This window comes from Neltuma alba, unplaced genomic scaffold, assembly GCF_004799145.2.
Source record: "Neltuma alba isolate B1F8T4 unplaced genomic scaffold, ASM479914v2 tig00001210_pilon, whole genome shotgun sequence".
NCBI lineage: Eukaryota > Viridiplantae > Streptophyta > Magnoliopsida > Fabales > Fabaceae > Neltuma > Neltuma alba.
The window spans coordinates 75162-98145 of record NW_021632377.1 but is presented as its reverse complement, the minus strand read 5'-3'; the positions used below and the strand labels follow the sequence as shown (position 1 = coordinate 98145).

The window sequence follows — 22984 nt, the reverse complement described above, 5'->3', positions numbered from 1 at the left end:
GACATATATATATATATATATATATATATATATATGAGTTTTTAAAGCATGCAAAACGTACCACCGGAAAGTTCAAGACATGGGCTTAAAACTTAGCCTTAAAACTTGACCCACGTTCTGGTCACTCAGAAGGCCCAATGGTCGGCTTGAGGAGCAGAGCTTCTGTGAATTAATGACTCGTCTTCCTTACCACGTTCCAGTTCCCTCGGAGAGTTTAGTGTTTCTCAGTTCGCGCCTCCAAAATCACCCCCTCTGTGGTTTGAGGTTCGAAGCTTTCGATTCTGTTTTTAACCGCCATGGTCAGATGCATACTTTCCAAAAATGTCGTCATTTTCTCATCCATTTCTTCTTCGTCATCGTCAGTTCGTCCTCTCCTCTTGAAGTTTTGTCACTGCTCTAGCTCGTTGAATAGCTTCTCATTACTTAGACGCCGTTATCATGTATCCAGAAATATACCAGTCCCAGTATGGTGGGATTTTGAGAATTGCCATCTACCGTCTGATGTGAATGTTCACAGAATTGCTCACTTCTTAACGGAGGCAGTTAGAGGCAAGGGCATCATGGGGCCTCTTCAAATTAAGGCATTTGGTGACGTTTGTCAGCTCTCGAGGGTCAACCAGGAGGCTCTCGCGTCCACTGGGATCAAAATCATCCACGTTCCTAAAGGCTGGTCTTTTTTTTTTTTAAATATTTTTTATTTGTTGGAATTTGTTTTTCCTCCCCACTTGCACTGAGTGAAACACATAGCATAAAATAGTCCAAAGCCGATCATTTCATGGAACTATCCGAATAGTGCGTGTACATTACTGCATTTTTTTTGATATTCTATCACGCTGTTGCTGGCAGGCTGATTTCACTATAAATCTCTTGATCTGTCTAAATATGATTTTGAGTTTGAAAAGCAATGAACAAAAGCATGCTTTTGGCTGCGAGTGAGTGAGATAGGAGGGGAGTTATGGTCCTTTTCTGCATCTCTGTTGTTATGCTTACATTTCTTACGGCAATGTTCCTGTTGTATTGTTCACTATTTGTTTACATTTTAAAATCATCTTGTCTCTAAGTCTAACTACATGGTTGCAGGTGGAAAGAATAGTGCTGACAGATCTCTTCTTATTGACCTTATGTTTTGGGTTTCCCAAAATCCTCCTCCCGCGCATTTGTTTCTAATTTCGAGTGATAAGGATTTTGCTGAAGTATTGCATCGTTTGAGAATGAGTAATTACAATATCCTAATTGCTGGTATGAAGACTTCTTCTCTTCTATGCAATGTAGGAACTATAGTGTGGCACTGGAATTCATTACTTAGAGGAAAAAATCTTGATGGAAAACATTTCAATCATCCTCCTGACGGTTTGTATGGTGGTCACAATGATGCACCTCTTGAAGACGCTTTCCCCGAGTTGCGCCCAATTCCAAAGGCAGTTGTGCGGCAGGTTCATCAGATATTGAGATTGTATCCAAATGGGGTCTCTTTATTATGTCTTAAAACAGAATTGGAAAGAACTGGTATCTCCTTGGATAAAGATTACTATGGATATAAAAGATTTTCCTATTTTATTTCATCAATTGTGCGTGTACATCTTCAGCTTGTACCTGGTAGAGGACTTATTGTACATCGCATCCCTGAAGAATCTCCTGAACCCACTAAAAGCAGTTTTGTACCATCAACAAAATTAGTTGAAAATGAGGAGTGGAATCATGTGCCTACTTCAACAGAGTTAGATGCTACTTCTGAAAAGTCAAATAATGATGACAAATATGCTATGCCAACAAAAAAGGAACCTGATGCAGCTTGTCACATTGGTGGAAGCATGGAAACTCACAACAATAGTTTTAGTAAACATCTAACTTTCTTGGGTTGGATCAAAAGTTGGTGGCCATTGAGGAAAAAGTTTGTAAACATGCATACTTCGACTGCTCGTGTGAATGAGATGGTTAGTAATGCTACAGAGCCCGAGTTATTGGGTTGGAAACAGACAGTTAGTCATGATGATAGTCATGATAAAGAGACTGAGATGTCAAATTTGAAACAGAGGGTTAGTCATTCAGAAGGGCTGCATTCGTTAAAACAGAGACAAATGGCTAGTCAATTTAAGGAGCCTGAGTTATCAGAACTGAGACAGACAGTGGATCATTCTGGAGAGCAGGATTTATTTCATTGCAGCTCCTTTTGGAAGGAAATGGAATCTTTTGTTTTCACCTCCAGAGGAGCAATTATTGTCTTCCACTCAAGAAGCAGGTCAGCTGGATAATAGTCCTTGACAGCTCATTTGAAAAAATTTATGCTATGTGTGTTTCTAGAGATAATTGCAAGACTTTCTCCTTTTCGTATGACATTCATTATATAGCCATGCGGTGAAAGAGTCTCTAAGTAATAATATGCATTATGGTTTTTGTTTTTGTTTTTTTTAATTTTTTACAGGAAGGACATGGCGCTAAGTTTTAAAAAGTATGGACCCCATGTTCTCCACTCTCTCAGTGAAAGTGATCTCCTTCTATTGGTGGATTTGTTAATATCTGAGAAAAAATGGTTAGAGGAAAGGCCTTCTCAGACTTTTCCTTTCCGTGCCATTCCAAGCAGAACAACACAAAGTAAATTGCAAAAATCATCAGAATGTCAATTTGATAAAAACCAGAGTATTCCTCATGACGTGGTTTCTTCACCTGCCACTCAAAAAGGGCATGCTGAGAAGTCTACAACTGACATGTTAGCAGATGTTCAGAAACTTGTGAGTGAGATCTTGAGAGATCAATCAAATGGGTGCAATATGGGCCTGATACCAGATCGTTTTCTGGAGAAGTATGGCTATCATTTAGATTTTGGGAAACTTGGTTATTCTAAGTTATCCCACCTCATACGTAGCCTGCCTGGAGTGGAAACAGAGGATGCTTATTTCTTTCCTGCAAATCATGGCATACGTGCTTCTGGTAAGGAAACTTCAATTCTCAAAACCCAAGAGACAAAACCGAGTGATGTAGTGTACCACTACTCAGGGAATGAGTTCTGTGATTCAAACTCTGAAGATGATCAGCAAGACTCCACATGGGAGGAATTAGGACCTGCTACTGTCAGGGATTCCAACAAGAGTGACCTCGTATCAAAACCAAGGCAGAAAGCAATAGAGCTGAAGAGCGCAATAGATCTTGATTATGAGCCTGATCTCTCTGATGATGATTCTTTCGTATCTGGAGGAGATAACTCCTGTTTAACTCAATCAGAGTATGATCACTTCTCTGCTGCAAATAATGGCATATGTGCTTCTGGTGAGGAAACTTCAATTCTCAAAACTCAAGAGACAAAACTAGGTGATGTAGTGCACCACTATCCAGAGAATGAGTTATATGATTCATTCTCTGAAGATGACCGGAAAGACTCCCCATGGGAGGAATTAGGACCTGTTTGTGTCATCAATTCCAACGACAGTGACCTAGAATCAAAACCAAGGCAGAAAGCAATAGAGCTGAAGACGGCAATAGATCCTGATTATGAACATGATCTCTCTGATGATGATTCTTCCGAATCCGGTGGAGATAATTCCTGTTTAACTCAGTCAACCGGGGAAGGGGCGCCAAAACTTAACGGGAAAGATGGTTCTTTGCAAAATCTGGACTTAATGTATGGCAGTCAAGAAGGAGGCGATAGTGTGAATCCGAATGAAGCCAATACAGTAGGCAATGGTCTGACTGATGGTTTAAATCCATCAAGAATTTCCACTCCGGCTGCCAGTTCAGGAATTCATTCAGGGGGCAATAAGGAGGGGGACGAGCCTAAGAAAAACGGTTCATTTGATGCTGAACCAGTCTCACACAAGGATAAGGAGCTGATGCAAGAGATATTACGATGCTTGAAAAGGGCAAATGACTTGAAGATGCCAAATTGAGGAATTCCAGGAGTTCACAGTATCTGAAGTGGGGTTGGATCCTATTACTTTGGAATCGAAATTATGGGATTCTTGTGACTTAGGATATTAATATAGCCAGATGGACTCCTAGTACTTGAGAATAGAAATTATGGGACTCTTGAGAATAGAAATTTTGTATCTTTAAGTCTCTTGAGAATAAAAATTTGGCATCTTCAAGTCTGATGCCTTGTTGCCAAGGAAGGCAATTCTCGGAGTTCAGACATTTAGAAGCTGGGTCCTTTTACTTCAGAATGGAAATTATGGGATTTTTGTGATTTAGGATTACTTCCATACTCAGATGGGATCCTAGTACCTGGAAGCAGAAACCATGTACTTAGGGTTACTAACAGAAACTCAGATGGCAGCATGCTTCTTTCCATCACGCACGTTGGACAATTTCACTGGCCATGGTACTAACCGTTAGGTTGAGGTTGGTTCATGTCTGTGAAATGGTTGCTCTTATGAGATTATGATTCTTTTGAAGATATTTTTTTAAGTCTAGGCCACAAAATTACATGGGTGTGCATACCCGTTTAGAGTTTATTGACGTCCTACCACTTTGATGTCATTACTATAGTACTCCCTCCTGTTAGTGGAGCATGACTTTTGGGAGTTGATGATCCATGAGTTACTACAGAGATGATTTACAAGGCTTAAAAAGACTTTGGGAATTAAATTGCAGATTGAGGGATGAAATTAATCATTTGTATTGCTATTTTAGGGCTTGTTTGGAGTTCCGTTCAAAAAGCACTTTTAAGCAAGTTCATATAAGTCAAGACAAACTCTCCTCATATACTTACCTCATATTTCGTAAATCACGTTTAAAAAGTTATTTAAAAATCATTCCAAACAAGCCTTTAGTAACAATATAACAGTATCAAAATATTAATGTAAATATAAATGAATCGTATTATTTATTTATAAGTCATATAGCATTTTGGCTAATTCTTAGACCAATGCGTGATCTTACCTCTACCTTAATTAAACCATTGAAAACTGCACGAGGGAAAATTAGATATGTTGACTAAGACAAATTCTTTTAAGCTCCCCAAAAAAGACAAAAAACAAAAACAAAAACTCGATGCCTAGCCAACCTGAGTTGCTCCACAGTGTTTTCCCGAATCAATTACCAAAAAAGAAAACAAGCAAGGGACAAGATGGAGTGAGAGTTACAATGAAAAGCACAAGGTCGAGAGTCTAGGAGGCTGGATCAATTTTCAGGGAAAGCAAGTGCTGGGTGTATTTGGAACAGATTATAAGTAGTTTTTCAATCGTGAGTTAAGAAATTTGAGATTTCAATATCAATAGCAAACAAGGCCTATATGGATATTCTTGCACTGATACATTACCTCCAATACCTATAGATTATAAATAAAATCTTATAATTAGGACAAAAAATAATATCATGAACAGGTGGGAAGAGCTGCTGCTTCTTTTTTCTTCTTCGCGGTGTCTGCAGCTCTCCTACTCATACATTTGAAATTTTGAAACCTCGCATTCTTCGGATTCTCACAAGTCAGAGCTACATTTCCACGGGACATTTAAAAATGAAGGCCAAAAAAAAAAGAAAAAGCAAAAGCCTGCCTTTTTTATTTTTTATGTTTCCCCAGCAAAAGCCTGTTAAACTTTAGCTCAGGTGCGCATATCTACTCTCATCTTAAAAATTTAAATGAAGGACCTTTCTTGTTTTAACTATTAATTAGGGAAAATTACACTCAGGTCCCACACAAGAGAATTAATTCACAAAAGTCCCTCGAAATCCCAAAATAACTCCCAAGTCTTCAGGGACCTGTGTCTAATAAATTGTAATTGTGAAATTACTTATTTACCTCCATTCATTTACAACCCCAACAGTGGCTGTTGACAACCTGAGGAGAAGTGGTTAACAACCTCGACAGTGCCTCTGGTATCCCACAGAGTGAGTTGTCAGGGGCACTGCCGAGGTTGTTAACAACTTCTCCTCGGGTTGTCAAGAGCCACTGTTAACCACTTCTCCTCGAGGTTGTAAATAAATTATTGCAATAAAATTAATGGGGTAAATAGGTAATTTCATAATTTCAATTTATTACACACAGATCTCTAGGGACTTAGGAATCATTTTGGAATTTTCAGGGACTTTTTATCAATTAATTGTCTTGTGTGGGATCTATATGTAATTTTCCCTATTAATTACACTGTTATTAAGATTATTATTAAAGCTATGCTCAAAAAATTCAGGAGAAAGGAAAACGGAGAGGAAAGAAAATGTTATGATCTCCTTTATTTGGATAAACGAGAACAAAGGGGGAAAATGAACAAATATAATCTTCCATCTAAAAATATATTATGTTTAAAATTAAATTAGATACTGTGATGATTTAAAATACATTATTTAATAAAAATATGCTACTATATTTTAAAAGAAAAATGGTATTTTTTAATTAAAAAATTAAAAATGGATAATTTTGTTTAAATTACATATAATAAAAAATTGAATTATACATTATACAACATTTTAAATAAATGCTAAAAGTATAATATAAAAAATGAAATATCGAGGGCATGATGGGAAAAATTTGTTTTTTCCGTACGAAGAGGAAATGAAACAGTTTCCGACTCTGATACCTGATTTTATTTCTAATATTTCTTGGGAAAATGGCACTGAGGTCTCACGTAAGACAAAATATAGCAAAAAATTCCCTTCAAACTTAGTAATTGTTTAGAAGTCCTAAAGGACCTAATTGTAATAAGTGAAAACATGAAAAGACTATATTATCCCTGCCAAACATGTTTAATTTCATCCAAATTTCCTCTAGGTTTTGTCGAAAGTGAAAGACTCCAGAACTGTCCCACCGTTGCCGCTTAGATTGCATTCTCAGCCTCTGTTTTCCATGACGTTTACTCTCAACCTCTCCATTGTTCTCAGCACCGCTTTCACGTTCGCGTTCAAAAACCATTCTTAGCGTGGTTTTCGTGTTAACATTCAAAGACCATTCTCAGTGCCTATTTCACGTTCTGTGAAGGTGTGTATGAAAGCTTGGTTGCTGGCGTGGTTTCATTTTGCAATGGGGGAATTGATGCTTGTTTTTTAAAAGCAAATTTTCAGTGAAAGTAGGTATGAAAGGTTAGCTTTCTGGTATGTTTTCATTTTGGCTTGGCAAATTACCACTTCTCCTTCATCGGTAAATGTTACTGTTTGTGGAATTGTGGATCCATTTTGGTTTTTCTTGTATCTATGAGCACTTTCACCTCCATTATTGCTGGTTTAATTTCTCATGTACATATCACAGTGCTATATACAAGGCAATTTTTTTCCAAGGAAAATGACCTTTGCATTTAAGCTTATATATTCATTATATTGGTGTCTTCTTATTTGACCTTTGCATTTGTCTTTGGATTTTATAATTATGAAATAATGATAAGAGTAACAGCATGATACAAAGGTGTGTGCTTTGTAATATCCTCACAAAGTGTGAATTGAATAGAAAATCAAAATGTACAACTGCTGTTTTGTTGGCCCGTTGAGAAGAAATAAAAGTCCACCTTTAGGCATACTTGGTCATCAAATCAAGTTATTAGTATATATATGTGGGAAGGAATAAGCAGATTTCATGTCATTTGAACAGAAAAAGGAAATTAAACAGCATTGGAGATTGAATAAGTGGCGTTAGTTGATAATTAAGATAACTTAGACACACACACATTGTTATTGTTGTAATTATTATTAAATGTGTTTTTTTTATCCCACCTAGAAGGAAATAATGATAACTGATTTTTAACACTGAAAAGAAGATGAAAACTAATCTTTAGAAGCTTCGTCAATAGTGATTAATGGCAAAATCATAAACAAGCCATGCCTGTTTCTTTGTAGATATTATGCTTACTTTTTTTTACTGACAAATATTGTGCAATATGGTTAGTTTAAGTTCCTTTTAGTGTCCTGTTGACACATGACATATAGTTAAGTTAATGTTCTCTTGTTTTCTTTTTTTCGCTTTTTCCCTCTTTGGTCTAAATGCAACTATGTAAACAGATGCTAACAAACATGTTCATTCAATAGATGCTCTGTCCCTTGTTACTGAATACTGTATTAGTTGTCACTAGATGCTGTGTCCCTTCTCACTGGATGCTGTGTCCCTTGTCACTGGATGTTCTGTCCCTTATCACTGGATGTTGTGTTGTTAGTGATTCTTTTTTATTATGTGTTTTTTTTTTCCAGATGAATTGTTTCCATATGATGCTACGTGCTGTTAAGCCAGAATTGTTTGCCAATGAGAACAAAATTGAGAATGAAGTGAAATGGGTTAAAGTTTATGTGCAGAATGATACTTGAGTGTAGTTGTTTGATTGTGTTATGTTGTTTGTTATTGTTCACAATAACAATTGCATGATGCTTACATATTCAATTTCCTTGATAGTGATTCATGTGGAGTTCATGTCCTCTCTTGGCTACAAGAGTGGGAAGGCACTGTTCGTGATGATACAGGATATACAATGCCACAATACTCCAGTAATGAACTACAAGAGTTAAATGTTGGCTATTTGTGGTGGTTGGTTACCCATTCAAATAATGAACATGAAGATGAAGTGATGTTGTTGCTATTGGACTACAATAAGAGTAAGAGAGGAGATAGAGTAGTTAATTAATTTTTTATTCTGTTAGGCCATGATATGTGTTGTAAGATGACTGGCAACTAAGGGTGTTAGCACTTAATGGTCAACAGGTCATTTTGTAACAAACTGATCAAATTATGTTTATAATATTATTACCTTTTTCATCACATGTTATAGTACCAATTTCTTTAGGTTTTATTACATTTGTAATAATATATGTTTTATATCTTTATTGATATCAACAAATTTATGTAATATTAATATTATAAGAATTATGTTACCAATATTACTCTGTACAGAGATATTGACAAGTGGGAGTGTATAGATCAACAGCACCCAGCGTATAAATTAACAACTTGAGTTATCTAAAATAACAAGTAATATAACAAGAGTTGATGACAAGTGATATAAGAATTTCATAACAAATGAATGTGTGGATATTAACAATTGATATTCAAAATTTTTACAACTGAAGGTGTCATTTATTTATAATGTTAAATAATATTTACATTAAAATATAATTATTAAGAAGAAAGTGTTACTCAAATTTATGTTCAATTGACAAGGGACAGTGTCTTCATTAACAAGTCACAGTACTCCATTGATAAGTCATAGTGCGACCATTGACAAGTTACAGTGCAACCATTAACAAGTGACAGTGCGATCATTGACAAGGGATAGTGCCACTATTAACAAGTTAGTGTGCCACCATTGATAAGTCACAGTGTCATCATTGACACTTCATTAATAATGATTATATATGACAATATAACCAAAATATAATATAACAGAGTAATTGAAAATATCATATAATACTAAAATAGGTTACGTAATTTAAATTCACATTGTTGACAACTTATGTCAGTAAATTAATTGACAAGTCATACTGTAATGATTGACAAGTCATAACATGTCTAATGATAATACAGGGTGCAGGTAATGACAACTAAAATGACAGCAGAATCTAACACGCTAATTCATAGCCAACTTTCATTTACACCTTAATATACATGAAACTACACCTATATCACAACCCATCCCAAAAAAAAAAATAGGGATAGCATGTAATTACGAAACTAATTATTGGTTTGTATTCATTTACAAAAAATTTCTTTCACACCCATTCACAAAATATTCCCTTCAATAATCAAATCCTTCTATTTTGTGAAATTCATTTATGGTGTAGGTGTTAGGATCATTTCAACAGCACAAAGAATCGATGGTGGCTCTCTAATCTCATCAAATAAGGTAGGTAGAGACATAGAGAATCCATTGACACCTCCAAATAATTAATCAATCCTGCAGGAAATGACAAGTCAAGGTGCATACATTGACAAGTTGGTAGCAAGACAGTAACAACTGACATACTAAGAAATGATAATAACAGTTTTGTTAAACTAAATTTACACATCTTGCTCCTCCATTGCATTATCCCTTGTTGCTTCTATGTGGTCTTTATTTTCATTCTCTTCTACATACACATGATCACTTTTTTCACTGAATTTTATCAAATGTTCAACCCTATCATCATCTACCAACTCCACAAATGTTTTTTTTTAATCAAACACAACTAAGAATTTCAAAAGAAATGAATTACTTTTTTTCCCAACAATTGATGATATAATTTCCTTTAATTCTTCATAACTTGTGCCCTCCTTTATATTTGTTGTTCTTACACTACCTCCCATGTATCTCATATTATCTTTTCCATCATTTATAAACTTTCTCCCTATGTAAACAAAGCAAAATAGGTGTTTTCCAGACATACTCGCCATTAGTAATATAAACCTGCATCAAGAATGACGCAACTATTATTGACAAGTCAAGCAGCTACATTGACAACTGTCACGGTACGCATTGACAACTATCGCGGTTTGATTGACAACACAATATCCTATTTTGTCCTAAGGGTTTTTACCCACACTAACCTTTATTTTTTTTCTTCCTTTGCCACTAAATTAATATCAAAACAGAGTAAAATCACCCACAATATACCCAAAAACATAGCATCCATGATCATTCTACAAACCCAACTTAAATCACCAACACACACCAACAAAAACACAGCTTTTTCATTGATTAACTTGTAAATCCTAGACAAAAAACAAATGCTTTGCAGTACCAAAGGTAAAAACGATTTCCTGATTTTCCATTCCCAAACACAATCAATCTGTCAAGAAAAGTAGGAGAGGAAAGGAAAGAAAGTTTCAAACCTGACGATTTGTGGAGATTCAAATGGAAGCTCTTTGTAGTTCACTAATAGTAATGGGAAGATATTTCATCATCAATGGCTCCTTCCTTCTTTTTCCATGTCCTCTCTCTCAATCACAACAGATTCATTGCGCGGGAAACTCACTCAGCGTCTTTGCTTCTGATATGCTGGGGCAAGAGAGTCATTTTAACCTTCTGAAATTTGCAGCCAAGTCCCTTTGGGATTTCAGAAGAATTATGAGATTTCAAGAGACCTTTTTACTGTATATTTGGTTTTGTGGGACCTTAATGTTATTTTCCCATATTTCTTTCGTTTCAGTTTTTCTCCCCCATCCAAATGGAGAGAAAGCTTACTTCTCTTGTTATTTTTCTTTTCTAGCTCATTTTTCTTCGTTCAAACCGACGATAATAATTTTGAGTCAATTGCAATTTTAACTCAGTGCAATTTAACCACTAAATTTTAACTCAATGTAACTTGATCTTATGGTTTTAGTTCCTAAGTTTCATCCCATGAAATATATAATTTTATTTTCTAAAATTTAAGAAATAAAGTTTTAAATGTTTAAAATTATAAGGATTAAATAATTAAATTTTTTTCATTGTTAGTTAATCTGTATTTTCAGGCAACCAAAACGCACGTTTCGCTTTTGAGTGCTGCTTCCCCCCTTGGCGGCTCCTCTCCTGGGAAAAAACCCGCAAGGCGGCAAACTCTGTTTTAGGGCTTCAGAGGTCGAAGTTCGGCAACAGAGCTTCAAACACCAAAAATTGTTTTCACTTCACTGCAAATTCTGGGTTTTGCGATACTATACGATAACACTTCACTGAAACACTAGTGACACCGTGAGATTTGCGAGCTGTGATATTCAGTAACAGTTTTGCCATTTCCGCCGCCGTATTACTTGCACACTCATCTTCTCTTTCATTCTGGTTTCAAATTCCAATATGATCAAACTCCTCTTCCCTAAAAATGTCACTATCATATCATCTTTTCCTTCCTCCTCACCATTAGTTCGTCCTCTTCTCCAAATTTGTCACTTCTCAGCCTCGTCATATAATCGTTCATCCTTAAGACCCGATGATGACGAAACACGAAATGAGCGAAATGTACCAATTTCAGTGTGGTGGGAGTTCGATGGCTGTAACTTACCTGCTGATGTCAATGGTTACAGAATCACCCACTGCATAACAGAAGCTCTTAGGGCCAAAGGGATAAAGGGGCCACTTCAAATCAAGGCTTTTGGTGATGTCCTGCGACTTCCAATTGCCAATCAGGAAGCTCTCTCTTCCACCGGGATAAATCTGGTCCACGTTCCCAATGGTTTGTCTTGCATCCTGTGTCTGTAAGATTGATCAACGTTTACATTTTTGCTTCAAACTTTTTAATTAGCACATCACATGAATAATCAAAAGCTGATTATCTTATGACATTCATTCTTGCGCGGTGTGTCATACTTATGCATCTTCTATATTGTTTGCGTCATATCCATAATATTCCTTTATTTTGTAGTTGTTATTTCGAACTATAAACCATCCTATCTATCCAAATTTATATTTTTTTCAAGAAAAAAGGCATTTGCTTGTTGAGATTATTACCAATTAGAGGCTACAGAAAAGTTTGAATTTGAAAAATAATGAATCAAAATAGTCCTGTTTAGGTAGCAAGAGAGCTTGATTGGAGTTGTCTGTTAGATAACTTTCCACTGCTTCTTGTTTGTTGTATCGACCCTTGTTAGCTCTTTTGAAATATTCTTATCTTTCACTGCTTGATTTCAGGCGGAAAAAATCCTGCTCACGGATCTCTTCTTGTAGAACTTATGCATTGGGTTTCCAAAAATCCTCCACCGGCTCATCTGTTTTTGATTACTGATAATAGGGTTTTTGCTGATATGTTGCACCGTTTAAGATTGGATAACTACAACATCTTGCTTGCAACACCAACAAAGGGTCCGAAAGTTCTGTGCAATGCAGCCACTATAATGTGGCATTGGGACTCATTAGTTAGAGGAGAAAATCTTGATGGAAAACACTTTAATCATCCTCCTGATGGTTTGGATGGTTCTTGGTACGGGCACCACAAGGTGCCTCTTGAAGACCCTTTCTTAAATGGTGAGCAGTCACAAATTGAGGAGGTACCTATCTCAGATTTGGAATTACGTACAGTACCAAGGGCAGTTGTGAGGCAAGTTCAACAAATATTGAACTCATATCCAACAGGTATCTCTGTATCAGACCTTCGAGCAGAGATAGCAAGAGCTGGTATTTTCTTGGATAAAGACTACTATGGTCATAAAAAGTTTTCCCGATTTCTCTTGTCAGTGGCAAATGTACAACTTCAGCCTGGACCTGATAAATTACTTTTTGTTCATCCCATCCACCAAAAATATCCTGGAACCTTGGATATCAGTTCCGAATCATCTACAGCACCTTTTTATGGCGAGGAGTTGAACCAGGTGGCTACTTCAAAGTTAAGTGGTAAGGCCGAAAAGGTGGTTGGGGATGCAGATGTGAATACTGTTGATGGTGAGAAGTTGAATCAGCAGGCTACTTCAAAGTTAAGTGGTGAGGTGGAAAAGGTGGTTGGGGATGCAGAAGTGAAACCGTTAACAGCCTCATCTCAGGTCCCAGAAGAGGTCCAACAGGTTCCGGATGTGGTTAACGCACATGTAGCTGAGAATCAATTACCTCTGAAGGAGAATGAAATTCTTAGCTCTAGTGATGCAAGTCTGAGTGTCACAGAGAAAAATACAACTTCAGAGAATTATTCTACTGAACAAAGCAACACAGTTTCAGAAAAGAGTGTTTCTTCAAATGATATTTCTGGAAAGTTAAATGCTGAGGACAAAGATGACAAACCCACAATAAAGGAAGCTGATGCAGTTTGTCAAGTTCCTCATTCTTTACCAGTTGATGAATCTATGATTGACAAAAGCACTGGTGAAAGCCCTGAAACTTGCAGCAAAAATTTTGGCAGACGTCCGGGTTTCTTTGCTTGGATTAGCAGCTGGTGGCCATTCAGGAAAAATGGTGGAAACTCAAATAATTTGACTCATCAACCGGATCTGATGCCTAGTAATAATAAAGAGCCCAAGTCTTCAAACCCGAGCGAGGCAACCTGTCATTCTGAAGAGTCTGAGTTGTCAGATCCAAAACAAACAGTTTGTCATTCTGAAGAGTCTGAGTTCAGAGAACAGAAACAAACAATTAGTCACTCTGAGGAGCCCAAGTCATCTGAACCAAGACAGAAAGTGAATTGTTTATCAGAGCCTGAGTTATTTTCTAGTAGTTGCTTTTGGAGTGACATGGAATCTTTTGTTTTTACTGGCAAAGGATCAACTCTGATCACCCGTTCTAAAAGCAGGTTAGTGAGGATAATAGCCATTTACAGCTCATTTGAAGAATTTTACAGTCTCTATGCATTGAGTATTGTGTTTATTGAGTATTTAAGTAATAATATACTACATTATGCTGTTTTGGCAGGAAGGATATGATCCGTAAATTTCAAAAGTTTGGACCGCAGGTTCTTAGTTCTCTTGGCGAAAATGATCTCCTTCAACTGGTCAATATGTTGATATCTGAGAAAAAATGGTTGGAGGAAAGGCCTTCCCTGACTTTTCCTTTCCTGGTCACTCTAGAAGCTCGGAAGAACTCAGTGGGCCTATCACATGGTGCAACTGGCTTGAGATCTCTCTTCCTAAGCAAAGAAGGACGGAGCACCTTGCAAAAATCATCAGAAGGTGACAATGGTAAAAGATATCAGAGTAATCCTGACACTGGAGGTTCTTCACCTGCCATTAAAAATAAGCACACTGAAAAGTCTAGAACTGACACATTAGCGGATATTCAGAAGCTTGTGAGTGAAATATTGAGGGAACACTCAGATGGGTATAATATGTGTATGATACCAAAACTTTTTCTGGAGAGGTATGGCTATCCTCTTGATGTTCAGAATCTTGGTTACCAAAAGTTGGCAAACTTGTTGCATATTCTGCCTGGAGTGAAAGTAGAGTCCTCATACATCTTTGCGGCTGATCATCCCGTTTTTGCTTCTGACAAGGAAATGTCAACTCTCAATACTTTAGTGAATAATTCAAGTGTTACTGCACCATATTCGGATAGGAAGTCATCTGATTCATGCCATAAAGATGATCGCAAAGACTCCCCCTGGGAAGAATTAGGACCTGTCTCAGTCAGCAATCCTAACCAGAGTGACCTGGAGACAAAATCAGGGCAAAAGGCCTTAAAGCTGGAGACGTCAATGCAGCCTGATTACGAACCTTCACTTTCTGATGATGATTCTTCTGAATCTGAAGGAGATAGATCTTGTTTAACTCGATCAGAAGAGGAAGGACGGTCAAAACATAACGTGGAAGACAGCTCTCTTCTGCAAACTCTGGAGTCATTTTACTGTCGCCAAGAAGAGGATAGTGCAGAGTCAGAAAACACTGACACCAAAGGCAATGGCCTGACTGGTGGTTTAGGCTCATCCAAGCATTCCACTCCAGGAATGCTTTCCAAAGTTCATTCAGGGGCAGTGCTTAAAGAGAAGCAAAGACCTCACAAAAGCTATTCATTTGTTGCCGACCCAGACTCACGAAAGAAGGATGAGCTAATTGATGGAATATTACAGAATTTGAGGAAATCAGATGAGTTGAAGATGCGGAATTGAAAATTTCCTGGAGTTCATAGATTCTAAATTGGGATCCTGTCTAGTACTTGAGAATAGAAATAATGGGATTCTAGCGAATTAGGATTACTAACAAACTCGTGGTGGCACGCTCCTTTACATCGCGCGAGTTGCCTATTTTTGCAGGCCATGGTACTAACGATTCTGTGAGAGATGTTTGCTATTATTGAACCATATTCTTTTAATGACACTTCTTTCACTGCTAGATCAAATAGAGGGATAAGGGCACTTTCTAATTCAACCTTTTTAATGTGAAGAAATGAGGAAAAAACCCTCGTTTTACTTACAGACGTCGATAAAATACTTCTGTGCATGCAGCATGTGAGCCACCCTGAGAGGAAGGTTTGTGGATTCCCACCACGCCCTTCTCTGCTTCAGATAAAATGGGCGAACGGGGACAAGCAAGTCAGTGGAAAATGTGTGTGAACCATGAAGGCTGAGGAAGTTATAATGGGAACAAAGAACACCAAACATCAGGCACTTCTTGAGTAACATGTATGATCAACTTCTTTTTTCCCCTTAATTTTTTACTCATTATTTACAACTTTTTGGCAGGATAGAAATTATTTTTACCAACAAAAAACAGATAGAGGGATGAACAGATGCTTTTATTATACAAAGGTGATTTTTGAATTTAAAAATGTGTTTGGTATGTTGAATTTAACCCTTTTGCTGCATTGGATGTTTAGTGTGAACTGTGAAGTAGTCAAGGAAGGAAATAAAAGAATCAAAGTGATCAAATGGCATAAATATTTGCTATTAAAATATTCCAGTTGAATTTTTTAAAAAGGTTAAGGTGTACCAAGAATTTTGAAATGTTTTTCAAGTGCACCACTGTACCAAAGTGTTTTGTGGTGCATTTAATATCTTAAAGTATTTTTTTTCCCAACTATATCTAGCATTCTAAATTATATTTTACTACATCTAATATTCTGAAAATTTTTCAGATGTGTTTAGCATTTTAAACTATATTTTGATACATCCGGCACTTTGAAATATTATTTTAAATTCTGGATCCTAATACTAATATATCTAATACTTATATAATCATAATTATTATAATTATATATAAAATTCTATATAATTTATAATTAATATTTATTATTTGTATAGTTGTACTATATAAGGTTTGTTTGGAATCATGATAAGAATCTTCAAAAACATTTTTAATCATGATTTATGAAATTGAGATAAATATATAAAAAAAGTCTTATTTTTGACCTGTATGAAAGTATTTATAAAATAGTTAAAACAAACCGACACAAAGAAAAGTGAAGGTGTTTAAAAACTATTTGAAAGTACTTTTTTTCCTTTGTTTTTTTAAAGATCAGGTGAAGGAGGATTATTTTCCTTAAGGGTCTATTTGGTATGAGGAAAATTAAAAAAAAAAAAAAAAGAGGAGAGAAAAAAATATTAATGAACTCGATTTAAAAAAATTAAAAAGTGGGGTTATAAACTTTTAATTGAATTTTATTATTCTTTTATCTTGTATATTTTCACCTTTTTTTTAATTTTTAGATTGAGCTTATTAAAATTTTTCTCCATCTCCCCTCCCCAATGATTTTAAAACCGGACCGGACCGGACGGTTAGACCGGTCCGACCGGTGACCGGATAACTTTTCGGTTCATCTTGCATGGTTTAGCCGTTCAGCTAGTTCAACCGTGTTGGGCCGCTTCAAGCCGGCTGTTAGGCCGGTAGTCGGAGTTCACCCGGAAGCCGGAGCGGTTTTTCAAAAACCGAACGGTCGACTTGTGTCGCCTATAATGTTGAAGAAAAATCAAAATCCATCCCCAAAAGCCCCCTTAATCCCCAATCTGTGTCATTGTCTCTTGTTCATTGTTTAGTCTATCCTCCCTTCCTCTCGACATTCAACAGAAAGTGAGAAACTAAGAATTCAGAAGCTCCATTCTCCGGATTTTGACAGTCGCTCTCTCGCTCGACTATGAATGTGAAGACGCAGTACAGTATTCTGCCACTGAATTTCTGACCTTCCATTGCTTACCCATTCAGACAGAGTACGCCGTCGAAATTACTACCTCAAACTTCAAGCCTTGTCATGCGACTCTTCCATTGTTCTCTGCTTTTAAGTTACCGAGTCATGAGTTGCAGGCTTGGAAAGAAGGTGAATAGTGAAATCGGAATGTGAAGGATCAGTTATTGGCGATTTGGCGGAGAAAGGGAAAGTTAGTGATATTTTATATTTATTTATTTTTTGTCTTTTGTGGGATGTGTGAGCCGAGAGGGACCGCCCATTACCCTCTCTACTATTAATTTAAAAAGAAGATCAACGGTGGTTTGAGGGTGAGGTGCCACTATAGTTTTTCTTTAGTTTCATATTTATTGTTAATATTTATATAATTATATAAGTATATAATATTATTTTTTATTTAATTATTACATCACCGGTCCGACCATCGGTCTAACCGGTCTGACCGTATGAACCATGACCCGCTGATCTTTCCGGTTCTATATCCGGTCCGGCTTTTAAAACATTGCCCCTCCCCTACCCTCCATTTCCCTCATAATGAGGTAAAGGCAGAAGCAATGAAGTATTAAATAGGCATCAAATAGATGCACATTCATCACTTGAGTTTGTGAGATGTGATGGTGTGAAGGAAATGGAAGACTGAAAAATTTTAATAAGTTCATATTCAAAAAGAAAAAAAGACAGAAAACGGATACTTTTTTTTTTTGGGTTACAACAAGGTAGGATCGGACTCGCAACGCACACACTCCACACACACACGCATACCACTCAATGAAACAGCCAGTAGAAAAATGATACTTAAATATTGAAATCTTTATTAGGTCATATAAATAATGAAATCCCCCTTTGAGCACACAGGATCAAATTGGAATTTTGAAATCCACTAAAAATACCAAATTGCCCTTTAAATTTTTTTTTTTTTAAAAAAAATCAAGCACCATCATCTGTTGGTGGGTAACTATTTTTTTGGGATTTTTTGGCTTTTTCAATTTCCAGTAATGCAATTAACAAGATCGTTGTAGCATTTAATAACAGGATTTTAGAAGATTTAAAAATTGACATTTTTATAATTTTAATAATGCAATTAACAAATTCTTTAATAATATTAACAAGTTCAATATAACAGTTAATAATAAGTTTTTTAAAAAATTCAAAAAGTGATATTTTTACAACTTCAGTAATACTGTTAATGACATTATGAGAGTTGTTAATATTATTATATAATTTGTTAACCTTATTATTTAATAGAGCTCTAATGACCAGTCGACCGATAAGGGTGCTCGATTTTTTTTCAAATAAAGAGTAATTTGGTCTTTTTAGCAAATTTTAAAATTTCAATTTGGTCATATATACTTAAAGGAAATTTTTCATTATTTAAGCAACCAAACAAAAATTTTAATATTTAAGTATCATTTTCTGTCTTTTTTTTTCTTTAAAGAATTAAAAAAAGAGATTATAAAATTTTAATAAAGAAAATATGTACATTAAAAAAGTAAAAAAAATTAATTACAATTTTTTAGCTTTTAATTTTTTATATTGAACTCATTAAAACTTCCCCCTTCTCTCTTCGCATATAAAACTATTTTAAAATACTAGATGCAACTAAAAAATACTTTAGATGTATTAAGCAAGACAAATCAGTGGCTTTAAAAAAAAAAAGTTCAGATGTAATGATGACTTTGATTTTATTTTTCAGACATAATTTTGCGCCTCATCTTTTTAGTGTTGTTGCACCAAAAGAAAAATTAGGATCAAAATTGCACAACTAAAAAAATTACTGGCAAAATTAAACTTGAGAAATAAAATTAAGATTAAAATTATACCTTAACCCCAAAAAAATAAAGGAACTTAACGATGTCTTTCATTTTTTATTTTTTGGTTAATGAAAAATCGTTTATGCTTTATATAATAACAAATCGTAGGTTATCCCTTGCTCGGCTTGCGCGAGTCACCCAACAAACAAAAAGAGAACTTGAAAAGCCCAAACGAAAACGTAATGCCTTTGATAAAGGCCATGTGGTTGAGGGCGTTGTCATGCAGGAGGAGTCTGATCAAATCAGACCCCCTCGGCTGCCTTCCAATTGCTTACAGAGTTGAGTTTTCAAAATAGACACTATTTTAATTTAATTGCATCACCAACCAAACCCCCCAAAGACAAATTTTAATTCAACCCACCTCTCACTTCCTCCCCTTTATCCTTGCCGCATGCTCAGCCACTACCTCCTGTCTCCAACAAAAATCCTAAATAATGCAAATATCGCTCTCACGTATTCCCTTGAAACACCATCAGAGTGAAGGGTTATTTATAAAAGAAAAGAGATAGATAATGATCAACCGGATTAACTTATGTTTTCCCCGGCAACACCCGAAAGTTCTGTTTTTCTTTTCCTTTTTCTTTTTTTTCCTTTATAATACATGTGATTTGCCACTTGCAGCGAGCAATGTTGTGTGTTTGAGTTTCGTGTTACCGGTGCCTACCCTGAAAACCACCGCCGCCACCTTTGTTCTTTGCAAAGAAGGCATTCTTGGGTCTAGGGATCTCATGGAGGTCCATCACTTGGATCGTTCTTTGTCTTTTGGCTATACACAAAATCACCAATCACTAAGTCAGTATAGCCATTGCCAAACTGGCAGGTTAAGAATATTAACTATCAACCAAAAAAAATCACATTAAATTAGAAATAGTGGTTCCACCATTTTCAGCCTCTTTGTAGTTCTCTTGAAGCCGCCTTCTTGCCGAAGCAAGTCTGTCCGCTTCAAAATTGCTATCTCCCTCTTCTCTCTTTCTCTGCAATCATTTAACCTTGGGTCAGCAGACTCACTACACTTTCCAAAATTCTTTTTTTTAGGGGGAAAAAACCTATGAAAGTAGTTCTACTTAGGTTCCCGCAGAACTAAAACACTGATCTAAATCATGCGTGCTAGTATTTTGACTGCATGGGCTCCCAATTTCTATTTTCGTCCACTGTATTTATGGTAACCAAAATTTAGAGTCAGACTCCAAAATGGTTATCATTCATATTCATACATTTTGAGGAGCAGAAGCAGGCATGGGCACTGGGTTTGCTGGTTTTGGCGGCGCTCTTCGAGGAACTGTCTTTGGTTTTGGTTCAGCTTCTGAGTAGTTTCGGTCTGACCCAGAACTCCAATCTGTAACAGCAGGAAACATAAACAGATTTGTAATTAACAATCAGGTACACAAGATTGAATTGTACAAGCTCTGAATCATATCGACAAATACTATACTTACAGTGCGGATTAGGCGAGGATGCAAAATCAGGAATCTGCAAAGGAAATTGGAGTATTAATTAGAAAGCTAAAAGCAAACAAGCATATTTTCTTGGGCATCTTTCCTCAGGAAAAAAGACACAATAAGTGATTTTTTCCCAACCTGATTGTGCCCGTTCTGGGCGTTTCTCTGCATAGGTGAATCTCCATTAGCTGCCAAAAACATCAATCACAAGTTTATTTTGGTCTGAACATGGTAATATTTACTCAAATTTTTCCAAAAGAAAGATTCAGATTACCAACGACAGAAGCAATATCGCCTGGTTGATTTACCTTCACCCATTCGTCTACAATCTCCTTCCATTTCCTGATCAGGAACAGAATAGTTGCAATTAATACCTCAGATAGTGAAATTTCAACTCTAGCATTTATTTGCTTTACAAATAATTTCAGGATCTTCCAAAACCTGACAAGTAGCTTCACCAATCTCCGAACATCATTGGATGGATGCTTGCGCAACCGATTAACGTGCCTCCCAATATCAGTCTCCTACAGAAGTCCGAATGGTTAAGTAAAGACTAACCGACATTGACAAAACAAAAAGGCCATGCGAACAGGAAAAGAGAACTCGTTGCCGCCAGAAGTTACCTTTAGCGCTTGGAAAGTAATATCCATGTCCGCTAGATTCTGCAGCAACTCCACCACATAATCTTCGGGCTATGAAACAATTGAATAAATTAAGATGTTAATCAAGTGTAAATGGAATATTTAAAGAGTAATTGATATGAAAGGAAGAAAAACGAGCAGCTAAACCTGGTCCTGATCCTCAAGTTGCTCTTTGATCTCTTGAATCTTCTTTTCCTCGTCATCAAAAAGGCCTCCGTAAGGATCTAAATCGCCGTCATCTTGGCCGATAGAGTGCGGCGTTACAGGCGAAGCATCTCTTTTCAGTTCAGGAGAGCTCTGTTTCTCGATTGGAGCTCTTATTTCGTGGCCATTGGACTTAAGACGAATCGCTTCGCAATTCCGACACCGTCCAGGAGCTGAAGTGGCTTCATAGAGACGCTGAACGATTCCATCCCTTCGACGCTTTAACTCGTTGTGATAATCAATGGAAGCCACGTCGATTGCAGTGTCGATGAACATCCATACATCCACACCAGCCGTCTCCAATACTGATCGGAAATCGTCCAAATCCATACCTTTTTCCGAACAGTAAATCTAAAGGTGTAGACCAATGAAAACGACCGAGGAGGAGTTTTCCCCAGAAAAAGAAACGCACAATAATCTATGAAAATTCCAAGTTCCACAGACCACAGCTTTTGAAACAACAGGTTCTGATTCTACTCCATCCGATCTAAGTTAAATGGCGTTGACGAAGTCATGAGGAGGTATGGATCAAAACGGCAAGAACAATGATTGCAGAATGAATACGCGCCAAATGAAACAAGGGAAGGGCGTAGATCTGAGGTATGACCAAACAACAAGGTTGAACTCTGACGCAGAGGAATCCGATAAAATGAGCACAATTTTTCCTGGAAAATTCGTAAGAAGCTGGGGGAGATTGGGAAAGTTTGGGGTAGGAGATGGATGGGTGAATAATGGGAAAAGGAAAAGAGTATATTCCAAAACCAAAATTCCTAATTTCGCCAAGAATTACATAATATTGATGATGGGCGGGGTACGTACATGACAGTGGCGAGACGGCCCATTTATTTGGTGCTTTCAGCCTCCCTCGACGAGTCAGAACAAACTTCTTCCAAGGGAGATGAACCCTCTACAAAGCGAGGCAACTCACCAGAAGTTTAGAAATAAGCTGTTTTTTCTCCTTTTCTACCCCACCGGAATTAGCTCTACTTACACTCCCTTATATAATCTAAATAACTAATTTATAAATATTAAAATAATTAGTTAAATCAGTTATTTATAATAAATAAGTATTATTTTGTTTAAAATATCGTTATTAATAATGTGAATTTGAATAAAAAAGTTTTAACGTGCACAATTACCATGAGAACTACTTTTGAAGAAAAATAAATAAATATGAGAGATGAATTATATTGAGATCTTATATTTTGAGAAATTAAAAAAATTACTAAATTATTTAATTATAGCATATATTTCATAATATATCTAAAATATTTATGTTTATTATTAGATTACATATCAATTTGTAAGTGAAGCAAATTAGTTTAAAAAAATAATAAATATAAATACTATAAATTAATTTACTAATTTTTTTAATATCTTTAAATTAGTCAATCAGGTTTTATTTTAAGGACTGGAGATAATATTTTGGGAAAAAAAATTGCTACTTATAAAATTTATTGACAAAGATACCTGAAATTAGTTTAAGAATTTAAGGGCAATGTACTTCT

General features: G+C 36.2%; 3 protein-coding genes across 7 annotated transcripts; 2 read left to right on the top strand and 1 right to left on the bottom strand.

Annotated features, from left to right (window-relative positions):
- The first annotated feature begins 223 nt into the window (after nucleotides 1–223).
- LOC114753159 (uncharacterized) lies at nucleotides 224–4519 on the top strand. Of its 2 annotated transcripts, none has more exons than XM_028941832.1 (3): nucleotides 224–666; nucleotides 1081–2239; nucleotides 2423–4519. In XM_028941832.1, the coding sequence occupies exons 1-3, from the start codon at nucleotides 297–299 to the stop codon at nucleotides 3879–3881; spliced, it is 2988 nt and encodes a 995-aa protein (XP_028797665.1). In that variant the 5' UTR covers nucleotides 224–296; the 3' UTR covers nucleotides 3882–4519. The 2 variants fall into 2 exon arrangements, with proteins under 2 accessions (XP_028797665.1, XP_028797673.1); XM_028941840.1 differs by lacking the exon at nucleotides 224–666 and adding an exon at nucleotides 881–932.
- Nucleotides 4520–11446: 6927 nt separating this feature from the next.
- On the top strand, nucleotides 11447–16054 carry LOC114753793 (uncharacterized). Of its 3 annotated transcripts, none has more exons than XR_003741051.1 (4): nucleotides 11447–12024; nucleotides 12480–14064; nucleotides 14184–15522; nucleotides 15709–16054. XR_003741051.1 is itself a non-coding variant. In XM_028942512.1 (3 exons), exons 1-3 carry the CDS (start codon nucleotides 11649–11651, stop codon nucleotides 15370–15372), a joined length of 3150 nt encoding a protein of 1049 aa, XP_028798345.1. In that variant the 5' UTR covers nucleotides 11447–11648; the 3' UTR covers nucleotides 15373–16031. The 3 variants fall into 3 exon arrangements, 1 of the variants encoding a protein (XP_028798345.1); XR_003741050.1 differs by having other exon boundaries at nucleotides 15680–16054; XM_028942512.1 differs by having other exon boundaries at nucleotides 14184–16031.
- A 3597-nt stretch (nucleotides 16055–19651) lies between these two features.
- LOC114753134 (probable mediator of RNA polymerase II transcription subunit 26c) lies at nucleotides 19652–22390 on the bottom strand. Of its 2 annotated transcripts, none has more exons than XM_028941808.1 (9): nucleotides 21420–22390; nucleotides 21255–21323; nucleotides 21073–21155; nucleotides 20940–20973; nucleotides 20770–20819; nucleotides 20629–20662; nucleotides 20407–20528; nucleotides 20073–20166; nucleotides 19652–19958 (listed from the first exon to the last, which is right to left on the bottom strand). In XM_028941808.1, exons 1-9 carry the CDS (start codon nucleotides 21804–21806, stop codon nucleotides 19932–19934), a joined length of 900 nt encoding a protein of 299 aa, XP_028797641.1. In that variant the 5' UTR covers nucleotides 21807–22390; the 3' UTR covers nucleotides 19652–19931. The 2 variants fall into 2 exon arrangements, with proteins under 2 accessions (XP_028797641.1, XP_028797634.1); XM_028941801.1 differs by having other exon boundaries at nucleotides 20906–20973; nucleotides 21420–22387.
- Nucleotides 22391–22984: the final 594 nt, after the last annotated feature.

Excerpts from the sequence above, each read along its gene's own strand:
- LOC114753159 (XM_028941832.1), top strand. The coding sequence starts at position 297 with ATGGTCAGATGCATACTTTCCAAAAATGTCGTCATTTTCTCATCCATT. Across the intron at positions 667-1,080 it reads AATCATCCACGTTCCTAAAG|GTGGAAAGAATAGTGCTGAC; the intron begins GCTGGTCTTTTT and ends ACATGGTTGCAG. Across the intron at positions 2,240-2,422 it reads GTCTTCCACTCAAGAAGCAG|GAAGGACATGGCGCTAAGTT; the intron begins GTCAGCTGGATA and ends AATTTTTTACAG.
- LOC114753793 (XM_028942512.1), top strand. The coding sequence starts at position 11,649 with ATGATCAAACTCCTCTTCCCTAAAAATGTCACTATCATATCATCTTTT. Across the intron at positions 12,025-12,479 it reads TCTGGTCCACGTTCCCAATG|GCGGAAAAAATCCTGCTCAC; the intron begins GTTTGTCTTGCA and ends GCTTGATTTCAG. Across the intron at positions 14,065-14,183 it reads ATCACCCGTTCTAAAAGCAG|GAAGGATATGATCCGTAAAT; the intron begins GTTAGTGAGGAT and ends CTGTTTTGGCAG.
- LOC114753134 (XM_028941801.1), bottom strand. The coding sequence starts at position 21,806 with ATGGATTTGGACGATTTCCGATCAGTATTGGAGACGGCTGGTGTGGAT. Across the intron at positions 21,156-21,254 it reads TTACTTTCCAAGCGCTAAAG|GAGACTGATATTGGGAGGCA; the intron begins GTAACTTCTGGC and ends GGACTTCTGTAG. Across the intron at positions 20,820-20,905 it reads CGATATTGCTTCTGTCGTTG|CTAATGGAGATTCACCTATG; the intron begins GTAATCTGAATC and ends TGTTTTTGGCAG.